The sequence below is a fragment of the Balaenoptera ricei genome, chromosome 7 (genome assembly GCF_028023285.1).
Source record: "Balaenoptera ricei isolate mBalRic1 chromosome 7, mBalRic1.hap2, whole genome shotgun sequence".
In the NCBI taxonomy this organism is placed as follows: Eukaryota; Metazoa; Chordata; class Mammalia; order Artiodactyla; family Balaenopteridae; genus Balaenoptera; species Balaenoptera ricei.
Window position 1 is genome coordinate 61,326,324 of NC_082645.1, and position 23,726 is coordinate 61,350,049.

The 23,726-nt window shown below is 43.4% G+C and overlaps 1 protein-coding gene across 6 annotated transcripts in view; it reads left to right on the forward strand.

The window, feature by feature from the left end:
* Positions 1-23,726, forward strand: part of RAPGEF4 (Rap guanine nucleotide exchange factor 4) — a 317,996-nt gene that overhangs the window by 286,591 nt on the left and 7,679 nt on the right. For 5 of the 6 annotated variants that reach the window (XM_059928103.1, XM_059928102.1, XM_059928105.1 and 2 more), the window contains 8 exons: positions 8-154; positions 2,055-2,152; positions 7,108-7,233; positions 7,646-7,824; positions 10,691-10,781; positions 14,374-14,424; positions 15,214-15,301; positions 15,719-15,783. In XM_059928103.1, coding sequence (XP_059784086.1) covers positions 8-154; positions 2,055-2,152; positions 7,108-7,233; positions 7,646-7,824; positions 10,691-10,781; positions 14,374-14,424; positions 15,214-15,301; positions 15,719-15,783 — 845 coding nt within the window. Of the gene's footprint in view, positions 1-7; positions 155-2,054; positions 2,153-7,107; positions 7,234-7,645; positions 7,825-10,690; positions 10,782-14,373; positions 14,425-15,213; positions 15,302-15,718; positions 15,784-23,726 lie in introns of those variants that run through there. The other variant, XM_059928108.1, reaches the window with a different exon arrangement.

Sequence of the window (23,726 nt, forward strand, 5' to 3'; positions counted from 1 at the left end):
CCAATAGTTCTGTTTAAAGTCTATTGCATGGACCACACCTACACAACCATCCGGGTGCCAGTGGCTGCGTCGGTGAAGGAAGTCCTCAGCGCAGTTGCCGACAAACTAGGCTCTGGGGAAGGCCTCATCATCATCAAGATGAGTTCCGGAGGAGGTAACAGCCTTCTGCAAAGCAGAACATCCCATCCAAACAGAACCCTGCCAGAAGTTAGCGAGGCCCTTCCAAGCTGATCCAAAGGGACAAATTGGTGCTGTGTATGCTCCCCAAAATAACAGACATAAAGTGGTTAGAGGCGGGCTGGGCTAGTGTCTAATATCCCCTATCCTGTAGGTACCCACTCTGAAGCAGAAAAGGGTGAAATGCTCTATCCAAGGCAGTTGGAACTGAGGTCCCTGGTGTGGATGTCAGCCTGGAGTTCTTTCCCTATAAACCCTAAACAAAAAAGCTTAAGGCTGTAATAACATATAATGGAAAAGAACTGAAAAAGAATTTATATATGTAAATATCTGTGTCTATATGTATATATTACTGAATCACTTTGCTGTATACCTGAAATAACACAACACTGTAAATCAACCATACTTCAATTAAAAAAAAAAAAGCTTAAGACCTTGGAGCTCTGAGAAATGTGGGCCCTAAGAGGGCACCTGGCTTTTCTAGCTAAAGGCCGTAGGTTTTCACAAGTCTGAAGTTGGACGTGGCCATAGGCTGGTTCTTTTCAGCTGATGATGGTTTTCCTCCTTTCCCAGTAAAGAGGGCAGGAACTCAGCCCGTCACACAAAACGAGAAGTATTTTCCCCCGCAGGATTACTAGACTGCTCTATGCTTTCCTGAAATGTCGTTTATTCATTCTTCATATAGTTACTGGCCACTTGGTGTGGCTGTGAGAGGAGAGGGGGTGTTGGACACAGCCTGGGCCTCCAGGTTGCTCACAGGCTGGTGAGGAGGGAGACAATAAATAAATAATTAGAGTCCATGCCGGCAAGAGTTTTGGAAGGGTCTGCACGCATTGCAGTGAGAGCCTGGAGGAGAGAGCCGTCAGGCTAGCTTGTCCAGTATGATTTGATAGTTATTGCAAGATCCTTCAGGATCGGGTGGAGCCATCCCTGCCGTGTTTGAAGATAAATGATTCCACTGATGTAGGATTTTTAAACGCATCTTGGATTCCCAAGATATCCCCTTCCATTTCTGTTCCCGGCACACACGACCCAGGACGTCTGTCTGCCGTGATGATCCCTCCGGCGCACTCTCACCATAGCTATCCCAGGTGCCTCCTTCACTTCCTTCAGGTTTCCCCCCAAGTGTCATTGTCTCATGGAGGCCCCCTCCTTCCTTTCTCCAGTTCCCTTTCTAAAATTCCCCCTTATACATACTTCCTAGCCTCCTTCCCTGCTGTACTGTTTTCTCCTTCTCACTGCTTACTCTCTGGTACATTGTCACTATCTGCATCCCTCACTATGATATAAGCTCTTTCTGGACTGTTTTGGGGTTTTTTTCCTGTACTGTTCCCTTCTGTATCCTCAGTGCCTAGAGCAGTGTCCAGCACACAGTAAATGCTAAATAAATATTTATTGTATGAATTATTTTTTAAAGATAGAAGACTTAACCTAATAATGCAGTTGCCTCCAAATTAGGGAATGAGTGATAAAATGGTAATAAATTTTACATCTAAAGTCATGTGGGATCTCAGAAACCCCCTAAGTTTTCTAAAAGTTATCTTGTCATCTCCAGAGTGCTGGGCGTTATTACCATCTGGAAGCGTAACTTGTTTTTTAAATAGCAGGTGCGGTTTTTGTATGCAGAACTGGGTGAATTGACCCTCGGGTATTTCCAGTCCTGTTTTGGGGTCATTTCTGACGGCATCCTGAGTGTCGTGTGCCTGCATGAATGCTGTGTCTTTTTTATTCAGTGGGCTCCTTCAGTACTGTATTTTATGCAGTCACTCTGCGTGTTCTGGTAATTCACCAAGCTGGCAATTTGTTGGTGTGATTAGGGCAGTGCAGCAAATCTCAGGTGCATTTAATAGGCAATCTCTTGCTTTTTATGTTCACAGAAAAGGTGGTGCTCAAACCTAATGATGTTTCAGTATTTACGACGCTCACTATTAATGGACGCCTGTTTGCTTGCCCGCGAGAGAAATTCGATTCACTGGTAGGTGTGGATGGCCACCTCAGGGCAGCGTCTGCAATCAGAAAAACTTGTCTGGAGCTTAATTTTGCAGTCACGTTGAACCTAGTTGCTAAAAAATCTTGAATGCTACTTGTCTTTTTCTTTTCTGCAGTCTATTAGGTAAGCCTCAGGTGTTCATTTGAGATGCTCTGAGCTTTAGATTTTCCTTTGTGGAAATTCGCCAAGTTAACACCACTGTTGGGGCATGATTCAGCTTTCAGAACTCTTTGTAGTAATTCACGTCCTTGAAATGTCCCCGATTTAAATATTACTATTAAGAATCTGAATACTTAGAGACCAGGATAGAAATAATGTTTTAAGACAAGATGTTGCAATTTATCCTACCCCTTAGGGGGATGCAGAAATGCATTATGGCAGAGCCACTCTCCGGTCCAGGGAAAACGCTGTTCCCTGAAAGGGCTCTCTCCATCTTGTGTAGGAAATCTCAGAGGCCAGCCGTCTTTCCTAAGTCTCCAAAACAGTGTTCGTGGCCCCACCCAGCTCTCTGTGAGTAAAGGCTTAATCGGCCCTTGCTAATAAGTGACTGGCCCTCTCTCCTTTTTGCAGCTGGTAGGGTTCATTTCTATTTCTCCTGTAACAGGCGTAGAAGTGAGCAGCTACTAGAGTATCTCAGAGAGCCCGTGGGGCCAGTTCAGGGGATAGAGGACTAGTTTTTTCCATCTTTAGGTACACCAGGCTTCTTTACCAAGAAAAGTGCAACACGGGCGCTATAGGGAAACTGCATTGCGTTTTAGGGGGAAAACTTAACTACACAAATGACGCATGAATACGTTCAATTTAAGCAGATCAGACATTGTAGGTAACTCAAGATTCCCCTCCTTGGACTTTTTAGGGCTTGTTTAGCCTCATCATGATTCTGACCTTCTCGTTTGGGGAGAGCTATTTTGTGCGCTGTCTCACAGTTGAGCAGATTTCGCAACATCTTGAATTCACCTGGAGGGGAGCTTCACAGAAGGGGCGTGAGCTCTCCGGCTCCCGCCTCAGCCGTCCGGCCCGTGAGCACCCCTGCCTCACTCAGCCACCAGCGCCGTGTGATCTGAGTCTGCTCACCGTCCTTTTCATATATTTTTCATCATCTACATTCATGGCTTTCTGAAAAATAAATATTTCCCGGTATTGAGGGATTGGGGGGTGGGCGGGAAATGGCGTGGATGAGTTACACTGCTCTCTTCTGGAAGCGAAAGCCATCAAAAGCCAGTTCAGCCGGAGCCCTGCCAAAGGTGCCACGTGATGTGTTTGCCACACAGCGCTCGGGCCTCTCTTGCCAGCTGGTTCTTGGCCGCAGTGTCCGATGATGCGGTGTAGAGATGGAGAGTGTGGACCATCTCCAGCTCCCTGTGGGGCAGATACTAACTTTCTAAGCCTCTGTTTATTTGCACACAACCCTGCAGGCTTACAAGTTCTTAGTCCTTGCTAGTCTTCCATTTTAAGGCCGGAGTAATTGCAAGGAGTTTACTTTGCAGCAAGTACCCAGACGTGAACTTGCTTAACTTCTTCCCTGTCGGTGCTCTGCCATTCACTGGGCTGCCAGCTATGCTGTTGTTTCTAAGGAGTGGTCGAGCTGCCCCTCTGCCTCACAAAACTGTAGGCACGGAGCTCCTTTTCTGGCTTTCTAAAGATTTCTTTGAGGACAGTCCATCTAGGAAGAGTCGTATACAGGATGCCCCTGCAGTACAGAATGTTGGCCAAACCTTTGATCCATCAACACGTACTTATGAAGAGCTAGCTTCCGTGTGACACTAAACCAGTGTCCCAGAGCCTCTGCCCTTAAGACAATTATGGTCAGATTGGGAGATGAAACTAACACAGACAGCCTGGAACAGAACAACTGTAGTGCTGAAGTGTTGTCTAGAATTCGTAGAGTGCCAGTAATTTATCCCAGTTGGTTAAGGGCTTGGATTCTAGAGCTTTACTTTCTTGACATTTTAAACATAAATGTCAGTATAGAGCAACTTACAATAAAACCCCATTGCACTGTAATTTCGTTCTAAATACTTTTATCCATTCACTAGCTCCTTAGGTTTTTATTTAGGGCTTATACTCTATTATTCCAGGCGGATGATTCTGGCTCTAGGATGGTCTTGAAGATGAATCCATCATGGTCCTTGTGCCTCAGGGAGCTCACAGTATAGTGTGGGACACCAGAGTGTAATGAGTATCCAATGTGACAAGTGCCATTGCAGAGCTAGGCACAGAGGTGTGGGAGCGTGAGGAAAGAGGATGCCGAGGTGGCAGCTTGCTTTAGCCATCTCTTTGTCACTGACAATCAGCACATCCTTTTAATGTCTTAGTTTCCTCATCTGGACAATGGGAGGGTAACAGTGCTATTCTCCCAATCACCACCATCCAGGCTTAACAGAGAAATCAGCTCTCAAAAAGAGCAGAGAGAGAGAATCAGTCTATAGGAGTTCTTTGCCTGTGTGTGGGCACTTTTCAGATCTGTCTGTGTAATGCAGACCCTACATAGGCTCTGCTACACTTCATCTGTAAGGAAATTTCCACAGGGATATCTATAAGAAAATGGTCCAAGGAATTGCTTCCTATGGGGCCAGCATGTTAATTCCCCACTTCAGTTAGAGGAGCCCTCCGTGCTGCTCAGATTGCCCCTCTGGTGGTTCATGGAGGGAAGGGGTCGGCCTGCCCTTTGCTTGGTGAGCCCTGTTCACTCAGAAAAAGTAGAGATTCAACAGGGGTTTCTGTTTTTCTCTCAAAAGGGATTCAGGATGATATACCAGCCTCCATGACTAAAAGAATTTAATGGCATCTTCCCTGTATTTGTTGGGTTAATTTATCCCCTCTGTGAAAAGCCGTAACACCTCAAGGGAAAGAGATAAGGAGCCAGTTAGACTGAGGAGAGAGCAAACCCAAGGAATAGAGGGCAGGTCCACAGCAGAGCACATGGGCGAGAGGGAAGGCAGAATGTGGACAGCCAGTCTGAGCCTGAGACAGAGTTCTCGCACCAAGTATTTAAAAGCTTCCCCGACATTTCTACCTGAGACCTACCCCGCTTGAAACCATTCTCCTTATTTGCTTCCATAAGCTACTTGCCCATCAGCTTCAGGTCGGTTCCCTAAGTTTTAAAACTTTGGAATAATGGTTTTTCTTCCATGCTGTCTGTGCCCTGCATAAAGTGAATCAGGAACAACAGTATTTGGCTCGTACATCCGGGTCCTGTACTCATCACACTTCCCTGTACCTCTGCATTGGTGCAGCACAGCTGGGAAGGGAACTAATTTGGAGGGGACGGTGGGGACCTCCCCTGTGCTAGGCACTGTGCTCACGTGCTACACTTAAATCATTCCCATCCAGTTCCCTTAACAAGCCTAGGTACTAGGTACCGGGGCCCCAACTCATCAGAGCTAGAAACAGACAGTCAAGAGATTAGGGAATCATCCAAGTCTATGTAATTAGAGTGGGGTTTACATTTAGAATCTGTTGCTGTCTAAAACTGGCACTAACCTGGTCTGTTTCAAAACCCTAACTCCCATCTGGTACTCAAAGACTTTCTAAAGCTGTTCAAGCCGTCCATTTGGTTCCCCTGAGCTCTCTGTTCCTGCCAAGTAAGTTTCATGACAGCTTCCCCATCTTCATGCCTCTCACGCCATCCTTCAACCTATGACAGACCATCCTGGATACTGAGGGGAAACTTTGCCATTCTAAACCCACCCAGTTTTGTCTGTTTCATCTTTTAAAGCCCATCTCTTTCTCCAAGAACCTCTTCAGGCCACACATTCATTCCAAACGCCTGCTAACTCTCAAAAAGCCCATTCATGTTTCCTCACCTGTTTCTCCGTGTATCTGGGAGTCAGGTGTTTTTTGATGCTTCTGTCCACCCCTTTTACGTGCAAATGAATGCCAGCAGCTGACTCTTTACTGGCGTGCAGTGCTGTACTTGCTGGTCAGGGCTGACTCCTTTTGTAAACTGCAAACTTTCAAATGCCCGGAATGCAGTGGCCATTCATAGAATGTCAAGGTTATAGGTGATGATTATAATCATGATGATGATAGAACGTGAACGATATTAGTACTTCCAACATAAATATTGAATATCCAGATATGTTTAGCATCATATTGGGGAAATTATCTTTTAATTCGTGTGACCTTTTGTAACTTTAAACATATTATTATAGATCAATAGGTATTAATATATTATACGTAAGTTTCTAATATATACAAACCATTCATCTTATTAAGGGAAAGCACTATAACTCATTTCCCGTAAAATAAAAATGAGATAAGTAAGTTGGATGGAAAGTCTTGACCAATGGTCTTCCAGAAAGTAGCAGAGTTTAGTTTTCTGATGCCTAGCCCAAAACACCATGACCATGTGACTATCGTTCCTAGCTCAGCATCTCTCAGAAGATGGAGCAATTGGACATCATATATAATCACATGTAATCACATAGCCCTCTGTCACCTAGTACCCCAGGCAGTGTGTTATGAGAAATGGAGATGCAGCAACTTTACCACTGTCACCAGCCCCTGCAATAGTAAGTAGCGCTGGAGCTAAACATCCAAAACCACCATGCCAGTACCTGCTTTGGAATGGCTTCAGTGGGAAATCGGAGAAGAAAGTCCTTAAGAACTGCTTACATGTTTGTCAGGGAAAAGGAATCATTCCCAGGGAGCTCCCAGGCCCACGCAGAAGAGAACTTTCGTGGGTCAGTCTTCACTGAATCTTATTTGCCATGGTCCACATTTTTCAGTCAGTGGAATTGATTAGAGTGACGATGATTACTATAAAGATGGCACGGAAGCAAGTGAGCATTAAAAGCAAAGGCATTTTTCTCCTCTGGGTAAAATCAGTTTCAAGATATTCCTGAAAGCCTCTCCAGAATCCTTTCCCCTCAAAGTCCTGACAGCACTCAGCGCGTCTGTTTTGAGATTCCGATACATTTTTGCATTATTATTCATAGACTCCCTTGCCAGAGCAGGAGGGCCCAACTGTTGGAACAATGGGAACTTTTGAATTGATGAGCTCCAAAGATTTGGCATACCAGATGACAGTTTATGATTGGGACCTCTTCAGCTGTGTGCATGAGGTAAGGTGCTCCATTTAGGGCATTCATTCGCAGGGATCGTGGCAATTCTGGATGCAGCCTGTAAATGTTAATACGTGCTGCAATGTGGAAGCCACACGAGGGTTTTTTAAAATCACTGAGTATATTAATAAAGGCTGTTATAAAGCCTTTAAGTGTTAAAGAAAAATCTTTATGATTTACAGTAAGCTCTGTCTTCCTGAGTATATTAAGCCAGTGGCACCTAGTTTATAGTTACAGATTCAACAAGCCTCATTGAGCCATTAAGATCTTCAAGTTGAAGTTCAAGTTGAATCCTGGTCAGTGACTGTATTCACATTTGCTGACCAGTATCAATTTGTCACGTCAAATGGAGGAGCCAAGTTGGTGTTTTGATTTAAAAACAAAGACATGACATTGTTTTCCTTTCTTCTAGCTGGAGCTAATCTATCACACATTTGGAAGGCATCATTTTAAAAAGACCACAGCAAACTTGGATTTGTTCCTGAGGAGGTTTAATGAAATTCAGTTTTGGGTTGTCACTGAGATTTGCCTTTGTTCCCAGCCTAGCAAGCGTGTTCAGCTCTTAAAAAAATTCATTAAGATCGCGGCCCAGTAAGTATCATCCACTTGGGGAGAGAAAAACGTTTGAGCTGTGTTTTCATTTTGTTCCCTTAGATTACACCTTAAAAAGAAAAGTGAGATATAAAGTCTCCTTATGTACCAGGACCAACCAGAGGGGCGTAAGAATCACTGAACTCTTGCGAAAGATGTGTTTTGTCTAGCTTTTGTAATACTTGACACCAATATATAAATTAACATCCTGCAGCCCTGATGCTCGAGTTAAAATCGTGACCTCTTTTTGCTCTGAACTACTCAGACTTTGCACCTCCTTCCGCGTAAACGACTCCTTCAGCAAAGTTCTGCCGCACAAAATTCTGTTTGAAAGGCTGGGCGAGTCCAGGTCTAACTCGACACGTTCTTGCCAGTAGAGGGCAGTGGGAACATGCATGTACAACCTTGCATCCGACTCAGCCGGGATAAAATCCATAAAATGCATAAAGGCGAGCTAACCTGGTCCATGAAAATCATCTCCATAAACATCAGAAAGAGCAAGCATCTTATAAATATTCTATTTAACAGCACTTCATGGGAAACAATTTATTTACTGCAGGGGCCAGTTAGATTTCTCCCTGAAATGAATTTAATCTTCTCCTGCTATTTAGATATGCCTGACAGCCTCCTGTTTACTTCCCTGTTTTTGGTATCACCACAGTGCTAAAAATAAAATGCTAAATGCGGCTGTGGCTGGGAGACTTCTTTCCTTTCTCAACCCAGGGAGCTCTAGCACGGGAAGGTGGGGAGCACAAGTGACCCCAACTCGGCAGTTTTCTTGAGCCAAATAGTTTAGATCCCATACAGAGTCTGATTTCCAGGGCTAAACAAAGAAGCAAACGCTGCTTGACGTTTTACACATATCAGCTTGCCAAATGCCTTGAATTATTTTGCCAAAATTTGGGAGTTCAACGGGATATCCAGATCTCTTGGATTCAAATGCTGGTATCTCTTAATTTGGAAAAACTGCCTTTTGAAAGAAAGATTTGGTAAAATGTTGCTTATGAATTTCTGGTTCAGAGTGTAGCCACTTTCCCCCGGAGCCTGAATAGGCTTATCGCAGGGGACAAATGCCTCCGTTTACTTGGAAGGAGATGACTGGAAACTGTGACAGCATGTGCTTCCCTGCTAGCAGGAGCACATTCTCTCCTCACCTTAGCCTGGCAGGGCTGAGTGCAACAAGGGAGGAGAGAGGAGGTCTGCACACAGACGTGGAGACCAGAAAACCTTTGGGGGCCTAATCCTGCTATTTTACAGGGCAACATAGGAGAGCCTTTCAGAAACTCAGGAATTTTTTTAAATGTCTTTGCCTTTCTTATCTCTCTTCCTTCTGATTATGGGTGGATTTGGCCTTCGGAATAAATTGGTTTATGTCATTTAACTGTTATTTAAGCTGCGCTGTCCTACACAGTAGAACGCTTCACACAACCCAGCTGGAGAAGATTGTAGACTCAGAAACCAAGATCTACACGAATGAGATCTTAAACCTAGTGGCAGTTGGCATGTTTTACGTGATATTTTTAGAGAACTTCAATATATTCTATTGAAGCTCTTTGACCTGCCCAGAACTTTGTGAAGTTTGGGGGTCCAAATGTTATCCTCGCCTTTTACAGGTGAGGAGACTGAGGCAGAGAGAAATTTCGTGACTTACGTAAGGTGATAATGTTAGTTGGTGACCAGAGCAGTGAGCAGAAAGGCAGCCCTGCAGTCCTGCGTGTGCTTTCATGATCGCACAGGTAGGACAAAGGCAAACATGTCCATGACCAGCCTCGCTGCCTTCAGTCCAGGGACTCTGAAGTTGCTCTCAGCCCCTGACCTGAGAGCCACCGCCCCGGCCCATCGAAGGCCCCGCTTGCTTCCTCAGCGGTGCATGAGACACAACATATCTTCTCTAAATCTGTTTTCCCATTTCCACACGGACCATTTATGAATCACTCTGCAAGGAGTACACAGGCAGCAAATGCAACAATTCAATTAGCCTTTTGCGAAAATGCTAATCCAAAGAAGATTTAATTATGATGTAGTCAACTTAGATAACCATACTGATTTGTGGTAAAGGATTTGCGCTCCTTGCAAAATGAATTCTTCTTTCCCTTTGCAAGGAGCTGGTATAAAGAAGTCGAAGATTCCTTTTTTTTTCTTTTTTTAAGTTAAACCAAGTACCTGGGCTAAATATTGCATTCTAGTAAGAACCTTTGGTCTTGTTCCACAATATTCTTCTTCCCAAATATATATTCATAAAAGCTAATAATGGCATAAGTACAGATTCAAAATGATCCGCTTCATCGACATTGGTAAAACAGACAAAGTAAGGTCATTTTTTGGTCAGTTTAGGTTATTAGCTATATAGGGATCATGATTTGTAAGTTGATATTTTTCAACAAATTAGAATAGAAGCATTTGCATGGCAGGTAGAAGCCCTGGCGGCTGCAGCAGTGTGATTTTCCTTAGTTCCCTCTCATGCTGCCAGAGCCTGAGGTGTCCAGCTTCAGCCTGAAAGTCTGGAAGTCTCCAAGGACATTTTGCTTTCTCTCTTCCTAGCCCGTGAGATGTCTCCCTCCAGGTCCAACAAGGCTTTTAGCAAGCTTTGGGATTACAATAGCAATCCCTAGGGTAGGTGTCTTGAACTTCCTCCTCAAAACCTGAACCTAGATGGCCCAAACCATCACCTTTCTAAAATTACAGTGAGAAATCAAACAGCAGAGCACGGTCACCCAAGTGGAACTTACACAGAGCATTAAATCTGTCATTGCCTGCTCTCATAAAGGAGTCCTGCCGAATATTAATGACCATCAGAAAATAGAACTCTTTTTTTATGTCACTCAAAAGTGGCATTTTACTCCAGTATGTGCCTCTTGTGTTTCAGCTGTAAGGAGTACAAGAATCTGAATTCCTTTTTTGCCATCGTCATGGGACTAAGCAATGTTGCTGTGAGCCGCTTGGCACTAACATGGGAGGTAAGCTTCAGCTGAGATCCAGCTGCGACTTTTGCCTTAAGAGTCAAAACACAGGCTCACCAGTGAGCCTTTTTTTATAGAAATATCACTCATGTTTGTATTAACAATGGGGAAGGTGGGACACTTTGAGGGAGGTGACCTGTCTCCTTTTGCCTCAGAGTGTGAATTTTAAAAGGCACTGTCCTTTTGTAGAGGGGGGAGGGGATGAGGGGGTCTCAGCTTCCTGGACTATACAATGTAAATAATAATAAGTCTAGTTCCTAGGTATAGCACTGCTTGGATGACTTCATCTTGCTCATAGATCCTATTGTTCTCTGAAATGTCTGCTGCTTGCTTTTTAAATAAGTCTTATCTGTAATTAAGAGAGGACAGAAGATCCATTTTTATCCCAGTAGTCATTTTGCTCCTGGGAGAATTAACCAGAAGGCCAACTGTTTGGCCCAGCTGAGTACCAAGTATCTCCTAACTACCTAGCAGACCTCTCTGTGTATGAAGCAGCAACAGTTGGCTAGAATTCGGTTTGGTGCAAAAGTTATGCAGGTGTGTCGTGAATTTCTGTAGCAAATACAATTAATGGTTTGTTGATAGTTGGTTATTTGTGCTAGAGAACAGCTTCATTTTTCATTAGCTAAGTACTCAAAATATGCCTGACCCCTTACATGTGGTATGTAGTCAAAGAAATATTAATCTCTAATAGAACATACACACGAAAATAGACTCTTTCTAAAAATAAAAAAGTATGTGTAAGTGGGACACAAAAAGAGAGCAAGGAGTAGGTAACACAGATCTTAATTTGCAATGATGCTGTAAAAAGGCACCAAAGGCAGCTGTTTGCATCTCTAAATGTTTTCCTTGAAACATTTTCTTCCCTACTTCCCTCTTGAAACTGTTTTCTTTCTCTGTTCCTCCTCAATGTTTCCACTGTTTATAGGACAGGTCCTCACAGGTCCTTCTGTCTTGGGTTTCTCTGAAAATTCCCAGCAGCTCATCCCCTGAATATAGGAATGAGGGAATTGGTGAGGCCTGCATGCCATTTGGCTGGGTCATCTTCCAGCTAGGAAGAGTTAGTGCTGCCAATAAATCTAAGCAATGAAGCCAGGGTGCAAGCCTCCCCTTCTTGTAGCCCAGAGCTCTTGGAATCTTTGGAGATCTAGGGTTCCCTCTCAGAGAGTCTGCTTTCCCCAACTTGTTTCCAGCTTTTAACTCTCTCACGGAGTCCAGATGGTTTGGGAAATCAAAGAAGGTATAAAGCCTCATGGGGTCCGGGAAGGCCAGGTATAGGTGCACGTAACAGCAGCTAGACATTAAGGCCGTGGCATGGGGGAAACACTCTCAGAATCCCCTTTCCTGGTCTAAAGAGAGAAATAGGAGGCTGCTTGGGGGGCGTGGGGGATAGGCAGCAAAGGGAGAGAGTTTATCGGCCAGTCCTTCATTCCACAGGGAGAGGAAGGAGCACATCAGCCTGTGAGCTTGTGTTTCCATCCTTGCGTATTGCTGAAAAGAGGAGAGTCACCTTTCATCATTTATCTCTTAAGGTGAAATGTAATTGGATCATTCTGTAGGAAGAGCTTTCATTCTTAAGCGTCTTTGATTTGGGTTTATCTGCCTGGACTTGCCAAGACCCTCCCACGTGCTTCCCACACGGCAACAGTGAGTAGCAGGATGGCAGCAGGAGCAACGCGAGAAATCGTGCCTGCCCTCTGGGAACTAGAAAACACGTGTGAGACAGTCAATGAACAAAACAGAAAATAGAGTGAAGCCACGCGGCAAAGGGAATGGTCCAGCATAGAGGGGAAAGACCCATCTGAGATAAAGTCAGTGGGAGTAAGAACCCAGAGCCGAGTTTCTCGGCCTCAGTGGTGTTGACACTTCAGGCAGGATCATTCTTTGTTGTACGGGGCGGGGCGGGGGGGTGGGGGTGATGTCCTGCGCCATGTAGGAGGCTTAGCAACACCCTTGGCCTCAATCTACTGTATACCAGTAGCGCCTCTCCCTCCATCCACCCCAGTTGTGACAACAGGAAAGGTCTGTAGACATCACCAAATATCCCTGGGTGTGGGTACAAAATTGCCCCCAGTTGAGAACCCCTGCTCCGAAAGCATGGGATGTGGATAGGTAATAGTATTAAGACCCACATGTTTTATTACCATATGCACTCCAGCTTTTGACCCAAAAGTCAGCTAAGCGCAGAAAGAGAACTACAGTGATAGATCTAACCAAAAATGTCGTTCGCTCCTGATTTTGTAAATTGTCTGTGTTCACGGAAAGTTATCGCCTAGCATGGTGATCTGGACACTCCGTGGAGCATGAGACCCTTGTATCCCTTGATGCCCATCCCAGCCTTCATCCCTTTGAACTTTTCCCGCTAAACAAGGATATCAGGTTTCCCAACTTGAAAAGAGGCACTAGGACAATGAGTTTAGAAGTTATAAGGAGACTAGTTCCTAGAAACAATATAAGATGGTTTACAGTGTTCAAATGGGAATATGACAAACCCATTCAGAGAAGAGAGAAAAAGAAGAGAGAGGAGCTTTGGGGTGGATTGCAGAGGCCTGATGGGGTGAGTCAGTTGTTGATGGTAGACTTCACTGCGTGAAGCAGAGCTGAGCGGGGCATTCAAGGCCCAGGACTTGGTCAGCACTTCCACGGTCTCGGGATGGGGAGCATCACGGTGCTATGTCTTGGTGTGACCCTGTTAGAAGAGAAAAGTTCAGCTTTACTATAAGCTCAGGACCTAAGCAAAGTGAGCACCAATAGATTGAAAGATGATTCATCACTGACCTACGGTGTAAATGTGCGGTATTGAATCATATGCCAAAATATAACCATGAGAAATTACTAAATTGATAGAACTATCTATTTTTGTATTATAGCAAGGCAGAGAAATCCTGTGGGAGAAATGCTTGTGTAGGAAAGCATAGCTCATATGATAGAGGCAATAGACAAGGAGGCAGGAGATGTGAATTACAGAGGCTCTGACCATCGTCAGCTGTGTGACTTTGGCATGTCATTTAATCTATGAGGTTTAATTTCTTCCGTCTATAAAACACAGGTTTAATCTAGTCAAATAAATATGTATTGAGCACTCAACTATGTACCTGACACTCTTTTAGGCCCTCAGGATATAGCAATAAACAAAACTGATAAAAATCCCTGTTCTCTTGTAGCTTACGTTGTAAAGGAGGAGGAGGGTTGAACCTAGGTAGTTTCTAAAACTGTTAATCCTAATATTCTCTGGTCTAAATTCCTAATTGTGGGAATGCGAGAGTTTAAAGCAGTGGAGGGTTAATGCCAAACCACTTGTAGTCTGGGAATGCAGCCCTCTTTATGAATAACCCATTTCAGAAAACATTATAAAAGCAGTTAAGACCAAAGCATCCATAGTTAGTTTTGGTTCAACTAGGTTAAGACTTTTAAAAGACGAGTTCTCTAAGATTATCCTCAAATGACAAGACAGATTACAGTCTGGCCTGTCTTAGAGATGTTTGATTAAGAGCCAAAAGTAATAATCTCCCCTAGAAATGGTAACACATGATACATGTCTAGATTTTGAATCTGACATATGAGTGTGGCATTTTCATTTCATTAACAGAAACTGCCAAGCAAGTTCAAGAAGTTCTACGCGGAGTTTGAAAGTTTAATGGTAAGTGACAGTGGCTCCTTTATTCTGTTCACTGTCTGCATTAATCCAATTTCTGATGAGCTGAATTGAAGTTCTCATTTCAGAAATTTTATCTGTCCTTGTATGACTTTAAGAAGTTTATGATCCCCTTTTAGTGCTGCTAAAACAAGCATGTCCGACTAATGAATGGCACCCTCAGGTACTCACTTAAAGAGGACTTATGTCCCACCTAAGGTCAATTTGTGTAACTAAGAAAAGCAGTGTAATGGGATCCTTTCCATCTAGCACAGGTTAGCTAGGGATTGGAAGCTGCATTTTCCTCGGCTTGCCAAAATTATTTTTCCCCATTGGCTGGGAGGTGTTAACGGACAGAAAAGGAGTGAGTGGGACTTGGCAGGAGTGATGGAGGGTTTCAGAGAAGGCAAGTCGGGCCTGGCTATGCAAGGCAGGTAGGAGGGTGAGCTGGGCTCCCAGGAAGGAGGCTGTGCTTCAGGAGAAGGGGAATCTCGCAGCTGGGGGGTTGTTTCACATTTCATACGGGCTCTCAAAGGGGATCTCTCCCCTGGATCCCTAGAGGCGTGTCTCCCTTTCAACGAAAAAAGGAAACAAAAAGTAAATTATTTCCATGTGATACAGGAAGTTGTTTTAAAACAAAAATCAATTTGTTTAACTAAAGCCACCTTTCTTTTGTAGCTACACTTGATTCAAAACTCCCTGACTGGGAGATGACAAGGCTGGGTGTGTTGGGAGGTAGAGGGGGTGGTGCACGTGTCACAAGTCATTAACCAGGATCTCTTTGTTTCTCTAAAGGATCCTTCAAGAAACCACAGGGCCTACAGGCTGACGGTAGCCAAGCTGGACCCTCCTCTCATCCCCTTCATGCCTTTGCTCATTAAAGGTAATTCCAAGGAAATGCACAGGCCGAGTCAGTGGTGAGTGTGTGGGGAAGAAAATGAACAGGAGCCTAATCCGATTGACCTCCTTGGGAAGAATGAGCCCATCTTTCCACCTTCCTCATCATCTCCCCTCAGCCCTGACTTTTCTGAAAGGGTTGGAAAGATTATTGGAGGAGCAGGGATCTGTGCGTGGTTTGAAAGCCTTGATAGTGCAACAGAGGGTTAGTTTGGAAATTTTACTAATAAGCTCAGGGAAAGTGCTTTAGAAACTTAAACACCTAACATAAAAGGAACTATTATCGGCTTTTTCCAACTGCAGTGTCATGCAAATCCTCCAGCATAATCTAATGTGCTATTCTGGTCTCTTAGTATGACATATTTCTGTTAGTGATTCGAATGTGACTTTTATTTCTTTGCAGATATGACATTTACTCATGAGGGGAACAAGACATTCATTGACAATCTAGTAAACTTTGAAAAAATGGTACGTATGGTATTATAACCTTAACCATGATGTTTTTTAAAAATAAAATTTGCATTTGTACTAATAAAGGAAATAATTTCCATATATGCTGCCATGTTAAAAAGCTAGTTACACATAAAGGAGCTGTGGAAATATTCAGTTCAAATTGGCTACCTCTTTTAGTCTGTCAGTTCTCTTTTGTGAAATTGAATAGTATTTGTGCGGCGGCTCACAGCAGCGGCTAGCTTTTATGCTGTGTGTTTCGTCCTTAGCTGCCTGTTGCTAAAATGCACGAATGTTTCAGAGTGACTTCCATGTTGTTGTTTTGTTGTAAGGTTTGTGGAGCTAGACTGCCCCAGGATGCCTTCGAAATGTTTATCTGCTGAGGCTGACTTTAGTGCATGTAGGTAAAAGGCAACTCTACAGAGGATCTTTATTATACAGTAGTCATCTGAGTGTGTATTGCTTATTCCAGTAAAGTTCACCCAGGTTCAGAGTGGGAACTTGAAAATCTTCATAACCAAAAACAAATTTTTTAAGTAACAGTTGTGCGGAACTGGCACATAGTCACTATTTTCCAGCCTCCCCCCACCCCCCAGAAAAAGCATTAGTTACTTTGCAGTTTCTTTTCTTATCTTCTGTGAAGCAATAAGGCAGGTCTTGCCAAAGCCTTTCTTTAGCGACATAGCGCATGTTCACGGAATGCTCCATTGTCTTCTAAATCCTTTGGCTGCAGCCCGCATGGATGGGGTGGTAGGGTGTTATCTCTGTGTGGGTGAGAATGTGCCCGGGGGTTCGCTTTGCAGTGATGGACGTGGCGCTACAGGAAAAGCTCAGAACTCAGAGTTCAGGAGACACGAGGGTCAGTTCTCAGCTTCATCCCTTTGTAGCAGTCCCTTAAGTTCTCCGTGGGTCAATTTCCCCCACAGAAAATGGGGATTGTGGTCACACCATCTACCCCTGGGGATTATTGGTGGGTCCAGAGTATTGAAGGCTTCCTGTAAGCCATACAGCGTTGTAAGCATTCTTATCAGAAAACTGTTCTAATTGTTTCCTGAAATCCAGCTACTACGTGTGACTCCAGAATTCAAAACATCCTGCAGTCATCCTGTAAGGATCATACCATTCAACTTTGGGGATGAGCATATTGCAAAGCCCAGCCTGGTAAAGAACTGCAGCAAGTGCTGGGCACTATGTCCCGTGTCTTAAGCTTCTTAGGAAATAGCACATGAGTCCACACTCCTCAAAGACACCCTGTACTAGAGGGCAAATATTTCTCAGCAGTCTTCTCCTCCACCCCGCACACCAAGGGTAGGGTAGGAACATCTCTATTACTGTGTTGGTTTAATCATTCTATGATCAAAGTAAAAACATTCTTTGCTCACTTATTAGTATGGAGAATTAAACATATTTCCCTGATTTCTCAAAAGAAAACTTGTTGTCCAGAAATGAAAGATTTAGCAAATAGGTAAAGAACCTTCCGGATCACTTAGGCAGAAATACAGACCAAGGGGTGGCTAAGCCAACCATCTGACTGTAAAATATATGTGTGCACAGAGGCGTAGAAGTCAGAGTTTCCTAAAGAGTTGACTGAGCTTTAGAACTTTTGATTGTTAAAGTTAACTAAACAGAACAAACAAGAACAGCAAAAATATCTGTCAAGGAGGATGAAAGCTGTTTTATCTGGGTTTTTAGATCTTGGTGTGTCTCATCCATAACCTGGGAAGGAAGTCAAGATCGTATTCAGTGGATGTTAAGCGAGTTCCCCTTCCCTGTTTCTGTACTTCGTGCCCACAGCAGTGGATTCTGACATGCCTGTCAGTGAGGAGAGAGGTCCTTCACATCCTGCTCTGAGAAAGTCCACTTCTGATTGAAAGCAACTGTAAAGCTAAGATAGCAGTTCAGCTGCAACAGGGGAAACCTAAGGTAGCCAAGGCTTAAGCAAGATAAGTCTATTCCTTTCTCACTTAAATGTCCAAGTATGGAAGCTCTGCCCCAGGAAGCAGTCAGGGCTCCAGCCTTCTCCTGTCTTGCCATTTCACCATCCACATGGTCCAAGATGGTGGACCACCACCACCCCCATTTCAGCTAGAGGGAAGGGAAAAGGAAAAACGTGAAGACCTGCTTCTTCCATGTAAGGATGTGACCTGGAATCGCACTCACCCCTTGGCTCACATTTTATTGGCCAGAAGAAACTTAGTCCCATGAAAAGAAAGTTAGTTAGAATATGTAGTTTTTATTTTGGGTATACATGTGCCCCACTCAAAATTAGGGGCTTCTATCACTATGAAAGAAAAGGAGAGAAAGGATACTGAAAGAATACTGTTCTCTGCTCCAGCAGTGATCAATTTTACTTCATTTGATAAATCATACCATGAGAAAGTGGGATTTTACAGTTGCCCTTCCATGAGTTAGGTGTTACTGAAAAATGAACTGGAATTTCAAAAAGATTTGATTATGTTCTTTAAACCGGGCTTAGACCACCTGGCACTTGTTGCCAACTTTCCAACCTTTTCTCCCCATAAACTAGCCCACCCCTGCCCCCATACCACCACCACTTACAGCTCCCACTAGTGGCTGGTGTTATTACTGCATTCCTGGGGAAGGATGTGTCTGTCTCCCTTTTCAGGTTCATGTCCGTGCAGCTCCCCAGTCAGTCATCATGCTCACCAAGGTTGGCAGCCTTTGTGGGGCTGGTAGGCTGTATCCCCTGAGGCAGCCCCTGCCAGGGGCAGAAGTCACCAGGGTAGTCGAGAACACAGATGTCTTTTCTTGGTGGCAACACTGCACAGTCACAGTGAACTACCATGCCAACCCTAAGTGTTTTTATTTTGAACCTCTTCACCCTCGAGGTATGAAATGAGGATTAGAGAATTTGTTGCATATTGGTTTTCAGGATTTATGCGTATGAACAAAAGAGAATTCACACTCTGATCCTTATGCCAAAAAAAAAAAAAAAAAAAGCAGACATTCTTTCCTTTGGGGGGAACATAAAGGAATATTCAAAAAAATGTTTGAATAAAGCCCTTTGTAGCTTTCTACGGCATACATGAATATTTATAACATTTAGGAAGTAGACTAGCAATGGATCAGAGGATAATATGCTGGCCGGCTGCCACTACCCCAGGCTGTATGAAGCATGCTGATAGCGGTGCTGCTGTGTTAGGAGGTTGGTTCTATTTCAGACACACCCATATTTAGGTGGATTTATTTATGAATATTATTTTAAGATAGTCATTTTATTTGGAAAGAGAAGCCTAAGGCAAACTTCTATACTTCTGGAAACATTAATAGAAGCTAATTCATAAAGGAAGAGAGATGTTTTGAACGCTTATATTTTTGTATCACTAATCATGCCGTTACATTATTAGCAACAATTTGTCTTCTATCATCAATAACATTATTACAAGATTCACGGTGAGAGCACTGGACTTATATCAAGCTATGGAAAAAAGAATCTCCAAATAAAAATCTTTAGGTGTTCAAATCCATCCAATTCCCAGACCTTTCCAACACAATAGAGATCTACCAAAGGACTTTGAAAGTTTACTTCTTTATATAGAATACATGAACTGGGCTGAATGCAGATTTTCCAAAGGGTACGTTTTTTTCAAAACAATTAAATATGTGTAGAGTGTCTAGGCAAAGAATTTTGCTAGGAAATATAAAGAAATCCAAAAAGTAGTCCTTGGCTTTAGGAGATTATATGCAGTTAAGAAAATAAAACATAAATACATGAAGTATTAAAAATCAATAAAGGGTATAAACTAGTTCAAAACAGTAATAAAAGAGATGTCTCAATAGAGAAAAGACAGTCTCTACAGCAAGTTGTGTTAGGAAAGCGGGGCAGCCGCATATAAATCAATGAAGTTAGAACACTCCCTCACACCATACAGAAAAGTAAATTCAAAATGGCTTAAAGACTTAAATATAAGGCATGACACCATAAAATTCCTAGAAGAGAACATAGGCAAAACATTCTCTGACATAAATCGTAGCAATATTTTCTTTGGTCAGTCTCCCAAGGCAATAGAAAAAGCAAAAATAAACAAATGGGACATAATCAAACTTATAACCTTTTGCCCAGCCAAGGAAACCATAAACAAAATGAAAAGACAACTTATGGAATGGGAGAAAATACTTGTAAACAATGCGACCGACAAGGGCTTAATTTCCAAAATATACAAACCACTCATACAACGCAATAACCGAAAAACAACCTGATCAAAAAATGGGCAGAAGACCTAAATAGACGTTTCTCCAAGAAAGACATACAGATGGCTAACAAGCACATGAAAAGATGCTCAACGTTGCTAATTATTAGAGAAATGCAAATCAAAACTACAGTGAGGTACCACCTCACCCCAGTCAGGATGGCCATCATTAAAAAGTCTACAAATAAATGCTGGAGAGGGTGTGGAGAAGAGGGAACCCTCCTACACTGTTGGTGGGAATGTAAATTTGTACAACCACTATGGAGAACAGTATGGAGGTTCCTTAAAAAACTAAAAATAGAGCTACCATATGATCCAGCAGTCCCACTTCGGGGCATATATCCAGAAAAGATGAACACTCTAATTAGAAGAGATACACGCACCCCAGTGTTCATAGCAGCACTATTTACAATAGCAAAAACATGGAAGCAACCTAAATGTCCACTGACAGATAAATGGATAAAGCAGATGTGGTATATACAGATATATAAAATATTATATATATATAATAGAATATTACTCAGCCATAAAAAAGAATAAATTAATGCCATTTGCAGCAACATGGATGGACCTAGAGATTATCATACTAAGTGAAGTAAGCCAAAGACAAATATCATATGATATCACTTATATGTGGAATCTAAAAAAATGATACAAATGAACTTATTTACAAAACAGAAACAGACCCACAGACATAGAAAACAAACTTATGGTTACCAATGGGGAAGCAGGGTGGGGGGAGGGATAAATTGGGAGTTTGGGATTAACAGATGCACACTACTGTATATAAAAAAGATAAACAACAAAGATTTACTGTATAGCACAGGGAACTATATTCAATATCTTGTAATAAACTGTAGTTGAAAAGAAAAAAGAATATAGATATTTACATATATATGCATAACCAAATCACTTTGCTGTACACCTGAAACAAATGCAATACTGTAAATCAACTATACTTCAATTAAAAAAAAAAAAGATGTGAAAAAGAAAAACGCAAAGAGAGGTAACTTCCTGTATCAGAGGAAAATAAAACCATGTTAAATACAATATAATATAATCAAATCCAGACTTGTTACCCTGAGTACCCATCCAGCCTCATCTCACACTTCATCTACTCTGTATTCAGTCCAAGTTGGTGAGACCAACCTTCTTTCTTTTTCTTTCTGCCTCAGGGCCTTTGCACTAGCTGTTACCTCTGCCCGAAATTGTCTTCCTTCAGTCTTCACCAGTCTAACACTTTCACATCATTCAGGTCTCAGCTCATGTGTCCCTCCTCCGAGTGGTCTTCCCTGACCATCCTTCAAATATTCTTCTACCATCCACACCTTGCCAGACAGCTGGATCTCAACAGATAACCTTGCTTTGACAGCTGGTTTCACATTCTAAGATGATCTTTATTGCCTCTTCATTGCCTGTCTTCTCCACTAGAATGTAAATATCCTAGACCAGGTATCTTATCCGTTTGGTTTCTCTAGCACCCAAAAAGATGTCTGGCATATCATAAGTATGCAAGAAATACTTGAGTAAAAGTATTTGTTGAGTAAAAGAATAACCCAATTATATTCCAGTGTTGGACTTAGTGAGATAGGACAGTACACTAAAGCATTTATAAAGGAATTTATGTAACAAAGGTTTAATCCAAAAGCATTTTCTATTTTATTAGAAAATCTGGTTAAGCAGAATGTCCCAAGCATTTTATATTACCGATACCTTATGCAAAATGGCTCCCTTAGCTTTCTGTTCCTCACTGGACACTATTCTGTCCACCCTCCTCCCTGTGGTGCTAATTGTGTCAGTCCTTCAGTGTCCTTCCCTGTGTGCAGAGATGCACAATATTCTGCAAGCGCATGCACAGACACCTGAGCTGCCATGTCCCCATGGCCATCGTATGTACAATACACCATGAGCATCATGCCTGTTACATGCTTGTATCTGTATGTCACTCACCTCTTGGATATTAAAGATCCATAGGACAGGACAGGGGCCAGGGTTCTTCCTCAGGGACACATACGGTGAAGACTGGCTCAGCTCCTGGGCCATTTTATCTTTCATCTCTGGTCCTCACCTTGCATTTAATTCCACTTGGTTGCTGTCATGGGCACAGTCTTTGCAGGTGAGAGACAGATATATTTCTAGATATACATGTGGAAAAAAATTCTTGTCCCCAATATATGAGGGTCTGAGTGAAATAACCAGAATGGTGTGAATGTGGTTTTACACATGGTACGCAAGGAGTAGTTGACTGAGATCCTAGATTTGATAGGCATATGGACGGGAGCAGAGTCCAATGAGTAGGGGCAGAAAGAAGAAAAGAAAAAGCAATTTACAAACATTAAGAACAAGGAGGGCAAAGATCTCAAGGGGCAACAGAAGAAAAGACAAAAACCTCTGAGGGCTGGCGTTTAGAAGACGCCTGACATCTGGGAGCACCTTCTCAAGGGACCTGGAGCAGAGAGAGAGTGTGGCCTAAGAAGAGGAAAGCTGGTCTGACAGCTGGCTGTGCGTAGGAGGCTGGGAGAGGAACAGTGCACGGTGGTATTGCCTGGAGGGCCTGCTGGCCTGAACTTGAAAAACAGACATAAAAGTCCACTCCTCTTCAGGGACAGGAGAGCTTAGACGGGGCACAAGAGTCTGTACAGAGCTGGCCAGAAAAGCCAGAGACAGCTGGGGAGGCCTGGTGGGTCATCGACCATCTGGATAGGAGTGAAGGTGTAAGATGGCCAGCCTGCCCCTGAGGGGAGGGTGCCACAGAAGGTAAATGGGGAGGCCAGGGCCCCGAGGACCCCAACTGAGAAGAGCCCCCTCTGACCCCTCATTGGATTCAAGGAGAAGGAATTACTTGCGTCTGAGCTTGAGGGGGATTTGTGTTTGGGACCACAGCCTCAGGGCCTCTCTCCTGGGCCAGGCTCAAGTGCGTACAGCTGGCCACTCCGTCTCTGGACAGCACCTCTGTGCTGGTCACTCTGCAACTCAGGCCCCAGGCAGGACATCTGCTTCTGAGTCGCTCTGTTTTCAGCTTGATAAAGAAATAAATACCTGACACAGTGTCATTGGGCATGCACTGTCTACACCTTCATCCAGATCAGACTCTCACATTGGTCAGCTGTCCCGGTGAGCTGCCAAATAGGACAGGCCCAACGCCTGGGAAGTGCCCTTAAAATGGTGGTTCTTGTTAAGAACCGTTCACCAGGTTGTATGCAAGTTCTTTGGACTCCTGTTGCAAATTTTCTGGAAGTTTGAAATTACTTCCAAATAAATACATAAACACTGAAGAAAAAAAGAAGAAGAAGAAGAAATAAATACCTGAGGGTAGTTACAGAAGCCTTCTCTTGCTACCTTATTTTTCCTTTCTGAGCTTCCCCATGTGAGTTAACGTCCAGAGGGAGATTCATCAGCTTTCAGTTGGGTCCACCTCTCAGCCCTGTAAATGAAAAACTGTATGAACATATAAATTCTTGCAAATGAGCTCTGAAAACCTGTACTTAGAATTAGTCCCAAGGAAAGTGGTGGCTGTGGGAAATTTGGAATGTGGATTCCCAAGGGGAAGCCTGGCATTCTGACCGTGGACCGCTTTCTTGGCTAGCATCCTCCAGGGCAGGCTGACGAGCAGACCCTAAGGTGGGGCTTCCCAGCAGGGGGTGGGGCTGTATCAGCGTCAGGTCAGGTGTGAAGAGGGGCTCACACTGCCCACCTGCACTGATTCAGGCGCCTTCTAAAGGAACACGTTCCCCTCACCTTGCCCCTGAA